The sequence below is a fragment of the Stomoxys calcitrans genome, chromosome 1 (genome assembly GCF_963082655.1).
Source record: "Stomoxys calcitrans chromosome 1, idStoCalc2.1, whole genome shotgun sequence".
NCBI classification, from domain to species: domain Eukaryota; kingdom Metazoa; phylum Arthropoda; class Insecta; order Diptera; family Muscidae; genus Stomoxys; species Stomoxys calcitrans.
Window position 1 is genome coordinate 155649254 of NC_081552.1, and position 20664 is coordinate 155669917.

Genomic DNA, 20664 nt, shown 5'->3' on the forward strand with positions numbered 1-20664 from the left:
CCACGGTCGGCGGATATGCTCATTTGGGAGGTATTTGGGGTGGGGCGACCTCCCATTACTGGGACCTAATTTTTAATGCCATATGTGTAATCTACTGCCGGATACTTTTCATTTGAGTTCCATATTGATAGAAACGTCGAATATATCTGTTTAGAGGAGTTTTGGGGTTGGGCGACCCGCTGGGTACTTGGAGCCAAAATTTAATACGATATTCATTTACTAGTCTCCAATACCTTTCATTTGATACCCATATTGTGCCTAACAGTTCACTTTTGTTTTTGGTGTAAGGGGGAGGGTCAGCCACCATCCGATATCTGAAAATTATATAACCTCTGTTTCCTTTTTTTGATTCTACGGAACAAACAAACAAACCGAGTCGCATATAGTCATGATGGGGCGTTTTTGGTGGGTGGGGTGACCCCTACACTTCGATCTGATTTTGTATGCCAGATTCGTAATCTACTCCCGAATACCTTTCATTTAAGCCCCATATTGATATATACGACCAATTTGTCTGTTTTTAGATATTTTGGGGGTAGGGCGACTTCCTGGGTACTTGAACCCAATTTTTAATACCATTTTCAATACCTTTCATTTGATATCCATATTGTCTTTATCGGTCCACTTGTGATTTTGGGCGGTATTTTAGGGGTAACGGGGTAGTATTTTTGGAGGGTCCGTCCCTTCCGACATCAACAAATTATAAAGCATTTTTCTTCTTCCTGACCATTTGCTCGTTCAATGAACCTATTTTAGGGGGCGGACCCCCAATTATTTGGACCCAATTATTAGTATGAAAATCGTATTCTACTCTTGAATACCTTTCATTTTGATCCCATATTGGCCTGATTGGCCCATAAAAACTTTATTTATTACACGATTTGACTGAAATTTCAATCAGTGCGTTGTTTTAAGCTTCCTGCCATCTGACCCGCATATGGTTAAGATCGGGCGATATTTAGATATAGCTTACATGTAGACCGATCTGGCGGTTAAGGGTCTGAAGCCCATAAAAGCTTTATTATCCGATTTTGTTGAAATTGAGAATAGTGAGTTATTTTAAGTCTTCCATCATCCAACCTAAATATGATCCAGATCAGACTATATAGATATAGCTGCCAATAGACCGATCCTCCAATTAAGGGGCTTAATCCCATAAAAAGCGGATTTATTGCCTGAGTTTGCTGAAACTTGTACTTGTTTATGATTTCTCAGGACCTGAATAAAATATGATCGAGACTAGCCACTATTTAAATAGATATAACTATTTATAGTGGTTGTAGTGGAGTTATAATAGAATAGGATGATTGATATGTTCATGGTGGTAGATGTCCAAAGTTCGGCGCGGCCGAACTTAACACATTTTAACTAGTTTTATCGGAAATAAATGTTGACAGTCAGGTAAAATTTGATCCGCAGATAGTGATACATTATTGGGGTAGTCTAAAAAAAATTTTAGTGCTTAAGTGCTTAAATACCATACGAAAGTTCTTAATTTTCCTGCAACAATTTATTCTGCATCTCAACGACCAAAGTACAAATTTATTGTTGAAAGTCACTCTTTGCAAGCCAACATATAACAACAACAATATATCCAACAATCCCATGGCAGGCAGTTGTACGTACCGGATTGAACCGATGGAATCCTCCATCGGCAAGGGCTGCCGTCTCGACTACAACAACAACAACAACAACAATATATCCATAAGCAAGGCAGAAACCCATCTAATCAGCAAACGCATGTGCTTTGCTTCGGGTGGTGGTGTTTTTATACCCTCCTCCATAGGATGGGGGGTGTACTAATTTCGTCATTCTGTTTGGAACTACTCGAAATATTCGTCTGAGACCCCATAAAGTATATATATTATTGATTGTCGTGACATTTTATGTCGATCTAGCCATGTCCGTCCGTCTGTCTGTCGAAAGCACGCTTTCGAAGGAGTAAAGCCAGCTGCTTGAAATTTTGCACAAATACTTCTTATTAGTGTAGGTCGGTTGGTATTGTAAATGGGTCATATCGGACCACGTTTTGATATAGCTGCCATATAAACAGATCTTGTGTCTTGACTTCTTGAGCCTCTAGAAGGCGCAATTCTCATCCGATCAGAATGAAATTTTGCACGACGTGTTTTGTTATGATATCCAACAACTGTGCCAAGTATGGTTCAAATCGGTCCATAACCTGATATAGCTGCCATATAAACCGATCTTGGGTCTTGACTTCTTGAGCGTCTAGAGTGCGCAATTCTTATCCAATTGGAATGAATTTTTGCACGTAGTATTTTGTTATGATACCCAACAACTTTGCCAAGTATGGTTCAAATCGGTTCATAACCTGATATAGCTGCCATATAAACTGATCTTGGGTCTTGACTTCCTGAGCCTTTAGAAGGCGCAATTCTTATCCAATTTGAATGAATTTTTGCACGTAATATTTTGTTATGACCCAACAACTGTGCCAAGTATGGTTCAAATCGGTTAATAACCTGTTATAGCTGTCATATAAACAGATATGGGGACTTGACTTCTTGAGCTTCTAGAGGGCGCAATTCCTATCCGATTTGGCTGAAATTTTGCATGACATATTTTATTTTAACTTTCAACAACTGTCAAATAAGGTTCGAATCGGTTCATAACCTGATATAGCTGCCATATAAACCGATCTGGGATTTTGACTTCTTGAGCCTCTAGAGGGCGCAATTATTATCCGATTTGCCTGAAATTTGATACGACGGATCTCTCATGACCATACGTGTTTATTATGGTCTGAATCGGTCCATTGCCCGATACAGCTCCCATATAAATCGATCTCTCTATTTTACTTCTTGAGCCTCCAAAAGAAGAGATGCCGAGAAAAAAAAAGATTCGGCCTGGCCGAACTTAGCACGCTTTTACTTGCTGTTTTCTTTGTTCGGTTCGCGCTGCTTTGTCTCGTTCGTTTTACTGCTACTCTCGGAGTTTATTCTGTCACTCTCTACTATTACCATTAAATTAAAATTTTTAATAATTTTGGTGCCGCAGAGTTTACAACTCATGACCTCATGTTTGGTAGTCTTCATCATTTTTATGATGAAACTAGCTGACCCGGGCCCGCTCCGCTGCGCCTTCTTTTACTTTATATGGAACAAAAGTTTCCTTGGAATAGCTTTTAGTGAAATACCATGCTACGAAAATAATATAACGCTTGACTAACAGTTTAACAATATAAGTGCCTTTATCGGAACCCCATATGCTCTTTATTGGTTTACGAATTTAAGTTTGTATGTAAGGTGTACTCCATTCTTAAAATACTTTTTTTCAGCCCGATATTCTCATGATATTTGATTAAGGGGTGTTCCGGGGGTTTCAGGGCCAGACAAAATATCAGCATCGTGCTCTTCTTTCGAATAACATTTATTTCAACCCCATATTGGCATTGGTTTAGGGGAGTTTGCACGATGAGGCGTACCCCAAACACATAGCCCCAAAATTGGTTATCAAATTAATTTTCCAATCTCAAATACCTTTCATTTGAGACACATATTGTCATTGTTACCCTTTGAGGGGTGTTTTGGGGAATGGGTGATGCCATTAATACAAATTTATTATTCTACTCCCAAATACCTTTATTTGAGATCCATATTGTGATGGTCAGTAAAAAATTGCTGTTTGTGGGGTATTTTGGGAAAAGGGTAGTCCCCCAGAAAATTCGTCCTGAAAGTGGGTATCAATTCTTTCTCTACCCCCAATACCTTTCATTTAAGCCCCACATTGACATGGTCTGTAAATATGCCCGATTTAGGGGTGTTTTGGGGAGTGGGGTGGTCCCCCAAACACTTAGCCTTAAAAGAATATCAGCAACGTATTCTATTCTCATTTATATATATCATTTATTCGAACCTAGTATTGCCATTGGCCACAAAATTGGATATCAAATTCGTTTTGTAGTCTCAAATACCATTCATTAAACCCCTTATTGCAAAAGTCAGCAAATATGTCCGGTTTGGGTTATTGGCCCCAAAAACTATAAAATTTAGTTCCACTCTCTTTAAGACCAAAATTGTCTTATTGGGGGTTGTTATGGTGGTGGGACGTCCCCTAGACAGTTGGTCCCTAATCTTGATATTAGATACGTGGTCTACTTCCAAATACCTTTAATTAGAGCCCCATATTTCCAAAGTCGGCAAACATGACCGCCTTGGGGGGTGTTTTGGGTGATGGGCGGCCACTCAGTGAGTTGGCCTTGAAAATATATATCGGATTCGTGTTACACTCTAAAAGCCCTCTTATTTGAGCCTCATATTGCAATAGTCAGCAAATACTTCCTATTTGGGTAGTGTTGTGGGGGTGGAGTGGCCCCATAGACACTTTTTCCCGAATATTGATATCAAATTCGTGCTTTACTCCCAAAGACCTTTCATTTGTGCCCCATATTCCCATGGTCAGTAAATAAGTCCCGTTTGGGGGGGTGTTTTGGGTCGGTAAAGATGTCGATTTAGGGGTGTTTTGGGGGTTGGGGTGGTCCCCCTAGCACTTGGTCCGACAATTGGATATCAGATACTTTTTTTATCCTAAATACCTTTCATTTGAGTCCCATATTGTCGTGATTGGTGTAAATATATGTTTGGTAGGTTTTAGGGCGTGGCGGCCCCCTAGGTACCCCATTCGAAATTTGGATACCAATTTTTTTTTCGGGTACTATATGAGAGCACACAAAATTTCGCATAAATTGCACCACCCATCTCCGAGATCTGGCGTTTCTGAAAATTAGGGTAAGGGGGCGGATCCGCCCCCATTCAGATGTCAAAAAATTTAGTACCCTATTTTCACCACGGGATCATTATGCATAGTCTGTGAAAATTTCAAGAAAATCGGTTCAGCCGTTTCTGAGTCTATAAGGAACACACAAACAAACAAACCTACAAACAAATCAAATTGATTTTTACATATATGAAAGAGATATATCAACAAGTACTGTGTCTCAATAAATTAAATTAATTAATCTCTTTTAAGGCAAACAAAGAATAATGAACAAGTAAAAGCGTGCTAAGTTCGGCCGGGCCGAATCTTATATACCCTCCGCCATGGATTGCATTTGTCGAGCTCTTTCCACGATATCTCTTTTTAGGCAAACAAAGGATAAAAGAATATTGGAGACCGTAGTCGAAATCATTTTGCAAAATTTCAGCCAAATCTAGTAAGAATTGCGCACTTAAGGGGCTGAAGAAGTAAAATAGGGAGATCGGTTTATAGGAGAGCTGTATTAGGCCATAAACCGATTCATACCATAAAGTCAAGATCCCATATCGGTTTATATGGCAGCTATATCAGGTTATGGACCGACTTGAACCATACTTGGCACAGTTGTTGAATGTCATAACGAAACACCTCATGCAAAATTTTAGCACAATCGGATAATAATTGCGGCCTCTTGTGGCTCAAGAAGTCAAGATCCCAGGTCGGTTTATATGGCAGCTATATCAGGTTATGAACTTTTCTTAGCACAGTTGTTGAATGTCATAACAAAACACCTCATGCAAAATTTTAGCCAAATCGGATAATAATTGCGTCCTCTAGGGACTCAAGAAGTCAAGGCCCAAGATCGGTTTATATGGCAGCTATATCGAAACATGGACCAATTTGGCCCATTTACAACCCCAACCGACCTACACTAAAAAAAGTATTTGTGCAAAATTTCAAGCGCCTAGCTTTACTCCTTCGATAGACAGACGGACGGACATGGTTAGTTCGACTTAAAATGACATGACGATCAAGAATATATATACCGTAGGGGTCTTAGACGCATATTTCGAGGTGTTACAAACAGAATGACAAAATTAGTATTCCCCCATCCTATGGAGAAGGGTATAAAAAAGGTAAAAACCACTCAAAAAAAATTTTTTTTTCTGAATACGAAATTCATATTTTTTATGCCGACCTTTCTAAATTAAGTTTAATAGAAAAAATAATACATTTTTTTTTGGCCGGCCGGGGGACTCTTACCTACGTTTGCAAGTCATGAATGGCATGGGAGTTATGTGATCTACATGGTAGTATGCATATTTTTACAACGCCCCGCACTATAGAACTTGTTGAAAGTCAACAAAATTTCAATAATTTTGTCTGTCAAGTCTCTGGTAGAGTCTTACTTACGTACTTCAACAAATAATGTCTTCGATTCAATGCTAAAATTCGTTGAGAATTTAAAGTTGGCATAGAAATTCGGTAGTTGGTTTTTTTTAAGAGTTATTTTTTTCTGTGTACACGTTGTAGCAGAACTTGTTGTATTATTTGAAGGAAATTTACATTCTCAAACTGAGTGGCTTTATATAGAAATGTTCAACCACTATGATTATGCACGATGAGATTTGGATCAGAGAACCGCGTCACATTTTGAGCTAGCCACCTTGCATCATCATGTCCTGTATCTTTTTTTCTTGCAAGATGCAACAGAATGCGTTGATTCTTTTCATTAATCGCCTTTCTGCACTAAAAAAGCAAAACAAAAAAAAAACAGTACAAGCGGGTTAAGTTCGGCCGGGCCGAATCTTATATACCCTCCACCATGGATCGCATTTGTCGAGTTCTTTTCCCGGCATCTCTTCTTAGGCAAAAAAAAGGATAAAACGAAAGATTTGCTCTGCTATTAGAGCGATATCAAGATATGGTCCGGTTCGGACCACAATTAAATTATATGTGGGAGACCTGTGTAAAATGTCAGCCAATTCGAATAAGAATAGCGCCCTTTGGGGGCTCAAGAAGTAAAATAGAGAAATCGATTTATTTGGAAGCTGAATCAGGCTATAGACCGATTCAGACCATAATAAACACGTATCTTGATGGCCACGAGAGGATACGTCTTACAAAATTTCAGCCAAATCGGATAATAATTGCGACCTCTAGAGGCTCAAGAAGTCAAGATCCCAGATCTGTTTACATGGCAGCTATATCAGGTTATTAACCCTATTTGGCACAGTTGTTGTTGAAAGTCATAATAAAATACGTCATGCAAAATTTCATTCCCATCGGATAAGAATTGCGCCCTCCAGAGGCTCAAGAAGTCAAGCCCCAAGATCGGTTTATATGGCAGCTATATCAAAACATGAACCAATATGGTCCATTTACAATCCCAACCGCCCTACACTAATAAGAAGTATTTGTGCAAAATTTCAAGCAGCTAACTATACTCCTTCGGCAGTTAGCGTGCTTTCGACAGACAGACGGACGGACGGACATGGCTAGATCGACATCATATGTCACGACGATCAAGAATCGAGTAGTTACAAACAGAATGACGATATTAGAATTAGTGGTAGGTATAACCGAAGATATGAACTTTTGGTCAATAAATTTCAACCCTTGGCCAGGTTTGCAGATTAACATACTCCAAAACTAACCATAATGTTCAAATACAACCTGTTATTATTAGATAAATAGTTGATTTTACCCTTTGAATTGTTTTAGAAAAATGTTTATGTTTAAACTTCTTTTTCCATCGATTAGATGAATGGTGGTCGTGTCCTTTTTCGACTTGCCGTCAACATTGTCGGAACATTTTGCCACCTCCGTTTTGGTTTGTAGGCAGAATAACTCTTCCAGTTCTTGAAAATCAATACACTGAGGCTGTATGTTGTTCATAATGGTCCACATATTTTGTTTTCCAAGAATTTTTATTGGCGGAATTTTACTCCAATTAAGGGTCTTCATTTTTTTTATTGGACGTGGTATATTTTGGTGTGGCAATAAGGAATTTAAAGTATTGCGTGGAGCTCCTGGTGGTGGTGGGGGTGGCATACCAGGTATAGGGGGCGGAGGTGCTAATCCAAGCATAGGTGGGGGAGGTGGCATTCCGGTCATAGATAGCGGAGGTGGCATAAAAGCTGGTGGGGGAGGTGGAATTCCGGTCATAGATGGCGGAGGTGGCATAAAAGGTGGCGGTGGTGGGGACATAGATTGTACTGCTTGCGTAGGTGGCGGTGGGATTCCCTGCAGCGAAGGAGGCTGAGCTAGCAATTGCTGTGTGGTCGATGCGGATGTTGTCTTTGTTTCACGTGGCGGATTGGACAAGATTGAGGTCGAGCAACGGTCATCATTATAATTGCAATTTGGACATGTTAACTTATGCTCTATGGCGCCTCTAAGCAAACATTCGGAATCATATTGATTTTCTATTAACTTTGCACGGTGAACTAACTTTTCTATGGTATTCCATATAATGTTGGCTGAATCATGTTTAGAATCAATGCTCAGTAAATGTTGTAGTATATTGAGAAATGCAGTCTCTTGATTAGAATTTTCGAGCTTAAATAGAAATTGAGATGAACCGGTTACACTTATTTTCAGATCTGCCGGATCTGCCGACTTACCTGTTTTAATATCGCTTGCGTGACATCTATGTGCGAATTTATATTGACCCCATTCCAACTTTGTAGACTTAAAGGCTCCACAGATGGCCGTCTATCATGTAGGACATCAAACTGGACAACAAAGTCGCTAATCCCTTCAGACAATTCACTGCAAAACAATAATTATTTTTTATGAATTTTAAGAGAAGTTTTTATTTGTTGTAGTATTAAGTCTCATCATCTTCCCACGTGTATGCCATGCGCCATTGCCCGGCATTGCCCGCGGCCAACTGACACTGGTACTCAGGTGACAAATACCAGACATGAACCAACTTAGGCACGCGGTATGGAAAACAATTAAGGATCTTGTAACTAGCATGGAATTCCTAAATTAGATTTTCCATAGTGACATGGGGCGGACTGGATAGAAATTTTGCACGAAATATTATTCGGTTATAAAAATATTGTTATAGCTAAGGTGTTGGAGGCCACCGTAGCGCAGAGGTTAACATGTCCGCCTATGACGCTGATCGCCTGGGTTCGAATCCTGCCGAGACCATCCGAAAAATTTTCAGCGGTGGTTATCCCCTCCTAATGGTAGCGACATTTGTGACGTACTTTGCCATGTAAAAACTTCTCCCCAAAGAGGTGTCGCTCTGCGGCATGCCGTTCGGACTCGGCTATAAAAAGGAGGTCCTTTATCATTGAGCATAAAATTTAATCGGACAGAACTGACTGACTGACTGATTGATTTATGAGACGTTTTCCCCTGTTCCTTAATGGAATGTTCATGGGCAAACTTGTATATAGCTAAGGTGTTAACCAGACCACAGGCCTGGGGACACATTGGTGGGTCTACAAATTTATTCACTTCGGCCAAAAGAGCATTTATGGTCCGATTTTCCAATTTGTTTTTTGCTGGGAAATGCTCGAAACCCCTTACAAAAAATATGCTTTTGTGCGCGGAATATCTTTAATGGTCTTTTAACACCTTAAAAATGTTGTAAAGATAGCTTTATGTTTATTTCTAACCCGCATAACTTTTAACTAAATATACAGATATGGTAAAATGATGCATCAAAATTATGGTATACCGTGCTCCGCTGCGGCTTCTTCAAGAGAACGCGAAAAATATTCAAATACCATATGATTCTTCCCAAACACTATACCCTTTATTTGTTTCCCATACAGCCATGATTGGCAAACATTCCCATTTGAAGATGGTTTTTTGAGTCCCTTATTGTCATGACTTCCCCCTTCTAATATCAACAAATTACATGTCCTATAGCTCCTTCCAGTCCATATTCGTAATCAACTCCCTAATATTTTTCATTTGAGTCCTATACTGTCATCATCGTCCAATATGCCTATTTTGAGAGGTTTTGAGCCGGGATGCCCCTCCCTGGACCCAATGTTTATTTTCAAATTAATACTCTACTCCCGAATACTATTTATTTGAGTCCCATATTGTCCCGATCGGCCCAATTTTTATTTTTGCGTCGTGCTTTTGGGGTAAGGGGGAGGGTCCGCCCCCTTACGATATCAACAAATTCTATACCCTATTGCTCCTTGCAGACCATATTTGTAATCTACTCCCTAATACCTTTCATTTGAGTCCTATATTGTCATTATCGTCCAATATGCCTATTTTGTGGGGGTTTTAGATCGGGACGGTCCTTAGGTACCTGGACCCAATGTTTATTATCAAATTAATACTCTTTTCCCGAATAACTTTCATTTGAGACACATATTGATGCTTTTGGGGTAAGAGGGAGGGTCCGCCCCCCTTCCAATATCAAAAAATTGTGTATCCTATTATTCCTTCCAGACCAACCTACACAATCTGTGAAAATTTTAAGAAAATCGGTTCAGCCGTTTTCGAGTCTATTCTGAACAAACACTTTTGAGTTCATATAATAGATTTTCTAAACAATCTAAATCTATGAATCATTTTAAAATCCTTTCACAAGTCTCTTTGTCAATCCCAAAATACGATGTCAACCTCTTTAAATATAATTTTATAAGTTGAATATAAATATTATAAGTATAATTTTGGAAATCGGAGCATAAATGAATATTTCGGAGTGCAAACAAAAATTTATAGGTGATGGAGGGCACGCAAATTGGACCCAGACCTTCTAGGAGCCTGAAATCTTCTCTCTTTTCGTTTCAGATATATACAGTTATGTATGAAAAAATAGGGGCAGCAGACAGGTTAGGGGAGGTTTAAGTGGCAGTCTGCCATCAGACTCACTTAGACGTTTTCATCCATTGTGATACCACAGGAACAGAGGAAGGAAGATATGTACCTTCTAGTTGCTACAGTTGAACCAATTAGATCACTTTAAAAAGCTCAATAACTTGCGAATGTTTACATCCACTAAATCAGACAGCTTCTCAAAGAAATGGGAACCTAAAGTGGAACTATAGTCTCTTCTTCCTCACATATTCTCAACAGTCGTTGCTGGCAACCTTCAGCCTGTCAGCATGTTTTCCGATTAGACAGTGATCTGTCATGACGGACAGAATGACTGAGACATCTGTTCTAGCCAATGACAGCAAAGCAGTAGACCTCTTCAAGTCTAGATTAGGCCACATAGTTTTGGAATGCTCACAATGCTCCTTTGGGTCCTGAAAACTTAGCTTGCATGTCGCTAGAGGCATACCCACAGATTTCAGGGTAGGGTAGTTCCTAGTTTCGCAAGCTCGTCCGTTTTACAATTCCCCTGGGATATCTCTGTAGCCCGGCACCCAGAACGGATAAACTTTGAACCGTTCAGCCATCTCGTTGAGATATCTGCTACAGTCGAGGGCGCTTTTTGTGCTACAGTCGAGAGCGGTTTTTGTGTTATCCACACTGCCTGGAATGTGGGATATTGTATCAAGGATAACACAGTGTCAGTGCGATTTGGGTAGCCACAATTTCCAGAGACATAAGATATAACATTAAATTCAGTGCATCAGATGGTGTCGTCCTCAATGCGGCTGTGATGCACAAACAAGCCATCCTTTCGATCCGGTAAAGTATTGAGCAGTAGGCGGACTTTTCAAGCGCCATCCACCAGACCATAACACCATAAGCATTATAGGTCTGACAACTGCAGTATATACTCATTGCATGACACGCGGTTTAAACCCTCAACTCAACCCTCAGCAAGAGTTGCATTTCTTGCCCTTTCCAAAATGTTGGATTTAAAGTTCAATTTCCTGCCCTGGAATACAACCTGGTATTTTGCACTTTCTGTAAATGGAACATTCTCACCACCCAAAGAGACAGGTTCCACAGTAGGCAACTTGTATCTCCTGCTAAAAAGAACTACTTTTGTCTTGCACGGATTTATACCTAGACCATTTTCGGTAATAGGGAAACGAAAATTGCGATCCCTTGTGTTCAAAAATGGCTAGAATCATCGTTTGGAGACATTCCCCAAATCATGAAATTGCCAACCAAATGTTTGACGGTTTATACGGTGTACTTGGGGTTTGCTGAGACTTTAGCCGGCCTCATTATATGATGTTATCCCCTATTTTTAGTTATTAGACCACAGAATATTGCACCATTTTGCTTGTAGCCAGCTCAAAACATCATATTTGACTATTTGGAGTATATCAACCTTTGTTGAATAATCTATTTTGACAATATAGTCATCCTTTTTATTCATAAACTTTAACGAATAAATTTTTGCCGAAGAATTGAAGTAACAATTTTAATATTTAACAAAGTTGTTTTTTGTTTAGACGATGTAGACATTTTTTTCTGATCGTTCTATATTTCACCTCTCAGTATTTAGTTTCTTCATCCATGTTTCTGATTTGGGTATCCATTTTACAGAATTTTTGAACCCGTAAGCAATTCAGCCACAAGTAGATGGTATTTATCAAGTTCTTTGAATGACTTTTTCAAATATATATGGGCTATTTCAAGTTATGAACCGTAATTGTTAAATTTTCAGACAAATCGAGTAATGATTGCGGCCTACAGAAGCTCAGAAAGTTAAATAGGGAGATCGATTGGTTTATGTGACAGCTGTATCATGTTATAAACCGATTTACCCCATACTTGGCACAGTTGTTGGAGTCATACCAAAACGACATATGCAAAATTTCATCCAAATGGATAAGAATTGCAACCTTCAAAAGCTCAAGAAGTCTAGTCGGGAGGTCGTTTTATATGGCAGCTATATTACGTTATGGACCGATTTGGACCATGCTAAGCACAATTGTTGGAAGTGATACCACAACACCGCATGCAATATTTCAGCCAAATCGGATAACAATTGCACCCTCAAGAAGTCGAGACCCAAGATCGGTTTATATGAAAGCTATATCAAAACATGGAACGATTTGGCCCATTTACAATCCCAACCGATCTACACTAATAGGAAGTATTTGTGCAAAGTTTGAAGCGCCTAACTTTACTCCTTCGAAAGTTACCGTGCTTTCGGCAGACATACGGACATGGCTAGATCGACTTAAAATATAAGACCTTAGACGCATATTTCGAGGTTTTACAAACGGAATGACTAAATTAAGACTCTATAACACGGCATGTAGTTGTCTTATGACATGTCAAATAACGCACATGCACATGTCGTATGTTACAAACGAAACTAACATATGAAAATCACTTTTCAAATAAGCACATGTCATTTTTATACCCACCACCGAAGGATTGGGGTATATTCATTTTGTCATTCCGTTTGCAACACATCGAAATATCCATTTCCGACCCTATAAAGTATATATATTCTTGATCAGCGTAAAAATCTAAGACGATCTAGACATGTCCGTCCGTCTGTCCGTCTGTCTGTTGAAATCACGCTACAGTCTTTAAAAATAGAGATATTGAGCTGAAATTTTGAACAGATTCTTTTTTTGTCCATAAGCAGGTTAAGTTCGAAGATGGGCTATATCGGACCATATCTTGATATAGCCCCCATATAGACCGATCCGCCGATTTAGGGTCTTAGACCCATAAAAGCCACATTTATTATCCAATTTTGTTGAAATTTGGGGTAGTGAGTTATGTTAGGCCCTTCGACATCCTTCGTCAATTTGGCTCAAATCGGTCCAGATTTGGATATAGCTGCCATATAGATCGATCCTCCGATTTATGGTGTAAAGCCCATAAAAGTCACATTCATTATCCGATTTTGCTGAAATTTGGGACAGTGAGTTATATTAGGCCCTGTGACATATTTCTTCAATTTGGTCCAGATCGGTTCAGATTTAGATATAGCTGCCATATAGACCGATTTTTCGAATTATGGTTTTGGGCCCATAAAATGCTCATTTATTGTCTGATGTCGCCGAAATTTGGAACAGTGAGTTAAGTTAAGCCCCTTGACATACTTCTGCAATATCGAACAGATCGGTCCAGATTTGGATATTGCTGCCATATAGACCGATATCTAGGTTTTAGGTTTTGGGGCGATAAAAGACGCATTTATTGTCCGATGTCGCTGAAATTTGACACACTGAGTTTGGTTAGGCTCTTCGACGTCCGTCTTCAATTTTGCCCAGATCGGTCCAGATTTGCATATAGCTGCCATATAGACCGATCTCTCGATTTAAGGTTTAGGGCCCATAAAAAAGGCATTTATTGTCCGATTTCGCCGAAATTTGGGACAGTGCTTTGTGTTAGGCTTTTCGACATGTTTATGCAACTTGGCCCAAATCGGTCCAGATTTGGATATAGCTGCCATGTAGACCGATATCTCGATTTAAAGTCTTGGCCCCATAAAAGCGCATTTATAATTCGATTTCACTGAAATTTGACACATTGACTTATCTTCGGTTTTTCGACATCGTGTCGTATATAGTTCAGATCGTATGAGGTATATGAGTATAAGGTATGAAATTTTCACCGAATTTTGATGAAAGGTGGTTTACATATATACCCGAGGTGGTGGGTATCCAAACGTCTTTTTACTTGTTTCGATTAGAGCGTGCTGTATTCCTTCTAACAAAAACATAAAGAAATCAGCTGTTTTTGTTGTCAGTCGAATAAAAGCAGCCCCAAATTAATGTCTTTTCACAAATGTATGATTTAACCAGCTTTCTCACAACTTTAACTATTTTTACGCATAAAAAATAAGCTTTTGCTCAAATTTTTAGGTTATGTCATAAGAAAATGACTTACAGATGTGATAGCAAAAATTATGAGTCGTATGTAAATTGACAATTTTGACAAATATTTTCAATTGCATGTGAATACATAAAGTGACATATTATAAGACATCTACATGCCGTGTAATAGCGCCTTTAGTATACCCCCATCCTATGATGGAGGGTATAAAAAAAGTTTGATCTAAACTCTTCTTTTAACATTTCTACGAAGAAATAACGGAGGCCACCGTAGCGCAGAGATTAGCTTGTCCGCCTATGACGCTGAACGCCTGGGTTCGAATCCTGGCGAGACCATCAGAAAAAAATTTTCAGCGATGGTTTTCCCCTCCTTATGTTGGCAACATTTGTGAGGTACTATGCCATGTAAAACTTCTCTCCAAAGAGGTCTTGCACTGCGGTACGCCGTTCGGACTCGGCTATAAAAAGCAGGCCCCTTATCATTGAGCTTAAACTTTAATCGGACTGCACTCATTGATATGTGAGAAGTTTGCCCCTGTTCCTGTGGAATGTTCATGGGCAAAATTTGCAAATATTTGCAATTTACGAAGAAATAACTGCTTTTTATTATACCCATCACCATAGGATGGGGGTATACTAATCTAATCATTCCGTTTGTAATACCTCGAAATATTCGTCTAAGACCCCTTAAAATATATATATTCTTGATCGTCTCGGCTTTCTGAGTCAATCTAGATATGTCCGTCCATCTGTCAAAATCACCATAGCGCTAAACCTAGCCGCTTGAAATTTTGCACAGATTCTTAATATTGATGAAGGTCATTGGGGATTGCAAATGCGCCATATCGGTACAGATTTAGATGAAGCTCCCATATAAACCGATCTCCCGATTTGACTTCTTGTTCTTCTTCTGTTATGACTTCCAACAACTGTGCCAAGTACGGTCCGATTAGGACTATAACCTGATACAGCTGCCATGTAAACCGATCTTCCGATTTGATTCCTTAAGCCCGAAAGCCACAATTTTTGTCCGATTTGGCTGAAATTTTGCATATAGTGTTCTGTTATGACTTTCAACGTACTGTGTCTAGTACGGTCCAAATCGGTCTTTAAGCTGATATAGCTCCCATATAAACCGATCTCCCGATTTGACTGCTTGAGCCCTTACAAGCCGCAATTTTTGTCCGATTTGTCTGAAATTATGCATGCAATGTTCTCTTGTGACTTCCAACAACTGTGTCTAGTACGGTCCAAATCGGTCTATAACCTTTGTAGCAACAGAGCTTTCATGTGTAATATCAGAACATGTTTTACATTTTCGTAACAGGAATTGTTTTTGCAGTGTGTATGCAATAAAAATTGGCTATAAACCATATATTCAGCTCTCACCTTTCGCGCTTTAGAATCCTTTATTTGTCTGTCTAGCCCCTGTTCCTATTTTTTCGCACATAACTGTATCTCTCTTAGTTAAAAAATGATTACATAAGTGAGCTCGTAGTCATATGTGTCCCGTTATGATACCGAAAGCTATACTGACCTCCTTATTACTTCCTTTCAGTAGTACCCATAGGATTTTTATCGTCCCACCGACCGTTCGTCGACCACGCCCATAAACCAGACTGCGTCAATACGAAATGCTTCGGTTTAACGAAGTTTATTAACGGCAGTCCTCTGGCCTTCACTGCCAAATAGACTGCTCTTTCATTCCCCTTAGGTTAGGTTAGGTTTAAAAGAGGGTGCAGATATTAATTCGCCCCATGCCACTATGGACATACACCTAAGCCAGTAATCGGCTTGTTGTGCGCTCTAAAAACTATAAAGTAACCTCTAAAAAGAAAAATTTAAGTTAAGAATTCCGTGCTACTTACAAAATCCTTAATTGTTTTCAATGCCACACTCCTAAGTTGGTTCATGTCTGATATTGGGTCTCCACCTAAGTACCGGTATCTGTTGGACGCGAAAGCCGGGCAATGACAAAGGAAATGCTCCAACGTCTCATCATCTTCATACACATGCTATCACCTGCCGCACCGATTTTACATAAGTGAGCTCGTAGTCCTATGTGTCCCGTTATGATACCAATAGCTATACTGACCTCTTTCTTGCTTCCTTTCAGTAATAGCCTCGTCTTCTCACGATCTGGATCCCCCCATAGGATTTTCGCCGCCCTACCGACCGTTGGGCTGTTCCACAATGTTGCATGCGCATTCGTCGCCCACTCCCTCAACTCGGACTGCGTCGACCCGAAAGGCTTCAGGTTAAGGCTTCAAGTTTATTGACGGCACTCCTCTGGCCTTCACGGCTAAATCGTCTGCCCTTTCATCCCCCCTTAGTCCACAACGATGCTAATTGTGCCTTCCTCAGAGAAAGCGTTAATCTCCTTCTTACACTGCAAGACTGTTCGTGACCATACCGTCTTGTTTGTTATTGCCCTGATAGCCAGTTTACTGTCCGAAAAGATATTCACACTTGACGTCCTCGAGTGAACACCGCACCACCTGTGCCTCTGGCAGCTGTATCCGATCGGAAATGTCGTCCCTTCCTTCCAGGTTTCCTATCGTCACCTCGATTCTACCACGATATGTGACCTGCTCCTATCCTCTGTTTCTCCCATCACCTTTAGTCTCATAGCCACAGTGGCTGCCTCACACCCACGTCGGAGATGTACCAGCTGATAAGGAAAGCAAAACGGACAAGAAAAATGGTACTAATGGGGTGCGATGCGAACTCGCACCACATTACGTGAGGTAGTACCAACATTGAAAGTAAATGCATTTTTAATAAAACTTAGAATGAACTATAATCAAATATATAATTGCCATTTTGTTCGATAACCTTTTGCCATCTTCCTGGCAAATTTAGTATTCCACGCTCATAGAACTTCTGGCCTTTATCTGCAAAAAACTGAAAGTGCGATTTTATAGCCTCATCATTGCCGAAAGTTTTACCATTTAAGGAGTTCTGCAAAGATCGAAATAAATGGTAGTCTGATGGTGCAAGGTCAGGGCTATATGGTGGATGCATCAAAAGTTCCCAGCCAAGCTCACTCAGTTTTTGGCGAGTGACCAAAGATGTGTGCGGTCTAGCGTTGTCCTGGTGGAATATGACACCTTTACGATTGACCAATTCTGGTCGCTTCTCCTTGATGGCTGTATTCAATTTGTCCGATTGTTGACAGTAAACATCCGAATTAATCGTTCGGTTCCTTGGAAGCAGCTCAAAATATACCACACCCTTCCAATCCCACCAAACAGACAGCATAACCTTCTTTTGGTGGATATCAGCCTTTGAAGTGGTTTGAGCTGGTTCACCATCCTTGGACCATGATCGTTTTCGACTAACGTTGTTGTAAACAATCCATTTTTCATCTCCAGTTATGATTCGTTTTAAAAACGGATCGAATTCATTGCGTTTAAGGTGCATATCACAAGCGTTGATTCGGTTTGTTAAATGAGTTTCTTTCAATACATGTGGTACCCATATTAAAATTGACGTCAAACAAACAAATGTAAACAGAATTTCCCGCACTTTTTTTCTAAAGCAAGCTAAAACTAACAGCTGATAACTGACAGAAGAAAGAATGCAATTACAGAGTCACAAGCCGTTGAAAAAATTTGTCAACGCCGACTATATTACTACTATATTTCCGACAATTACTTTTTGGGCAACCAAATAATAACACTTAACATTGGTAACAACGCTACCTTTGTTAGTAGGATTAGGGAGGAGGTTTTACAACAAATACAAATTTTGCCCATGAACATTCCACTTAGGAACAGGGGCAAACTTCTTACCTATCAATGAGTGCAGTCCGATTCAAGTTTAAGCTCAATGATAAGGGGCCTCCTTTTTATAGCCGAGTCCGAACGGCGTGCCGCAGTGCGACACCTCTTTGGAGAGAAGTTTTACATGGCAAAGTACCTTACAAATGTTGCCAGCATTAGGAGGGGAAAGCCACCGCTGAAAATTTTTTCTGATGGTCTCGCCAGGATTCGAACCCAGGCGTTCAGCGTCATAGACGGACAAGCTAACCTCTACGCTATGGTGAGCTCCAGGGAGGAGTTTTAGATGTGATAATATGTTCTGAAAATCTAGTCGATTAGGTTGAGGATTGGGGGGTCGGCAAGGAGCACTCCTTCTCAGACCATCGCTACATCAGGTTTAGAATAGCACGGCCAGCGCCGAATCCGATAAGCTTCCGTAATAAGTTGAAAACCAACTGGACAAAATTCGGAAGACAAATCAGAAAAAATATTGGGCAAGATAATGTCATCAGGATAACGACTGCAATAGTGATCCTTATAAGATAATTGTTCTCTTCGAGAAAGGAAATCAGCCCAAGAAAAGCTCTGGATGACCGGGGAGATTCGCAATGTTAGGAAGGAAGTCCGCAGACTTTATAACAGAGCTCGTTGTAAAAAAGCGGAGGTTCACTGGGATGTGTACTACATACGGCTCAAGGAAAACAATAAGAATATCAGAGCGGCAAAACGTGCCTCCTGGAAGCTTTTCTGCCGACAGGTCAATAGCGTTAATGCGCCGCCAAGATAAAAGAGTTTCTCTCAAAAACCCATGTCGAAACTGAAGCTTTGCATTTTCCACATGATACGAGGGAACTCACGGAGACACCGGAATCTTGGAATAATAACGTTGATCGAAGGTTTGTAATAACGGAATTTGTGGTGAAGGAATCCTTTAGGAGCTTCAAACCATTTAAGTCACCCGGACCTGATGGAATATTTCCGGCGTTACTACAGAAAGAGGCAGACTATCTGGCGCCTCGTCTGGCCAAAATGTTCACAGCGTGCCTAGGACTTGCATATTCTCCCAAACCCTGGCAGGAGGCAAGGGTGGTGTTTATACCCCAGCCCGGCAAGGCAAGTTATGCGACACCAAAGGCCTACATACCCATAAGCCTTACGTTCTTTCTATTCAAAACCATGGAACGTATTGTGGACACCATGATAAGAGTAGGACATACAGCGAACTGCTCAAATACAAACAGCATGCCTATGTCAAGGGAAGGTCGGTGGAGACTGCCCTGCACGAGGTTGTGCATAAAATAGAAGAATCCTTCGATGCCAATACATTCATACTGGCGGTATGCATTGACAACGAGGGGGCTTTTAACAATGTGCGGACCGACACACTGATCCAATCTATAGTGCCGGGTGGATCGGGTCCTAAGAGCCTTCATAAACCATATGCTAAGAAACAGATGGATGAATTGTGGATCCCATGACATTAATATAAGGGAAAAATGGCACAGGTTGCATTTTATCTCCACTCCTATGGGTGACCACCATAAATAATCTATTATGGATGCTGACAGAGAAGAGATTTGAACCCGCCTAGACAGACGATTTTATACAACAGAGGGGCTGAAATGGTCTCACAGACGGCATACGACTGGGCTAGACCTAGGGGTCTCAATGTTGACCAAGAAAAGACCGAAATCTGCTTGTTCGCGAGAAAGACGAAGGTGGGCCTCACCACGTTTCCTCAATAGAACGATTTCGATATTTGACAAGGTAAAATACTTAGGTGTGATCCTGGATAGGAAACTTAATTGGAAGTGTCACATTTAGGAGCGTTCTGAGAAGGCTCACAGATGTTGGGCACTATGTAGACGGGCAGTAGGATCGAAATGGGGCCTGAGGATAGTCCACTGGCTCTACAGGAGCGTGATTAAACTGATACTTACTAACGCCTCAGTTGTTTGGTGGACTGTGATGGAGAAAAAGTGCAACGTAAGAATAATACAACAGATTCAGAGAACATGTTGTCTTGGTAAAGGTGGAGTTAAGACCACCCCCCACTAGGGCACTGGAGACTATTCTAGATATCCCACCCATTGACATACAGATTAAGTTTGAGTAAGCCAATGCGGATATAAGACTAAAGGCGATACTATCCTATCAATGGTATAATCAAGGCGACGACAGAATACCCGGTTCGATTGAAAGAAGATCGTATACCTGAGATTACAGAGATTGAGATGTACTTTCGACTGCCTGACCATAATACGACCCTGCAGGCAAAGATCCAGGCGGTCAAGGAATGCAAGAGGCCGTGTGGTTTAACGCAAGGACGTCGAGTGTGAACATCTTTACGGACAGTATAATGGCCATCAGGGCAATAACAACCAGGATGGTAAGGTCACGAACAGTTTTGGAGTGTAAAAAGGAGATTAACGCCTTCTCTGAAGATGGCATAATTCGCATCGTTTGGGTGTCGGGTCATAGCGGAGTAA

At 40.4% G+C, this 20664-nt stretch overlaps 1 protein-coding gene across 1 annotated transcript in view; it reads right to left on the reverse strand.

Moving 5' to 3' along the window:
- LOC106088638 (uncharacterized) overlaps positions 1 to 20664 on the reverse strand; it is a 74694-nt gene that overhangs the window by 38125 nt on the left and 15905 nt on the right. The window contains exons 2-3 of the mRNA XM_013254250.2: positions 8346 to 8493; positions 7427 to 8280 (exon numbers count right to left, since the gene is read on the reverse strand). Coding sequence (XP_013109704.1) covers positions 7427 to 8280; positions 8346 to 8493 — 1002 coding nt within the window. The remainder of the gene's footprint in view (positions 1 to 7426; positions 8281 to 8345; positions 8494 to 20664) is intronic.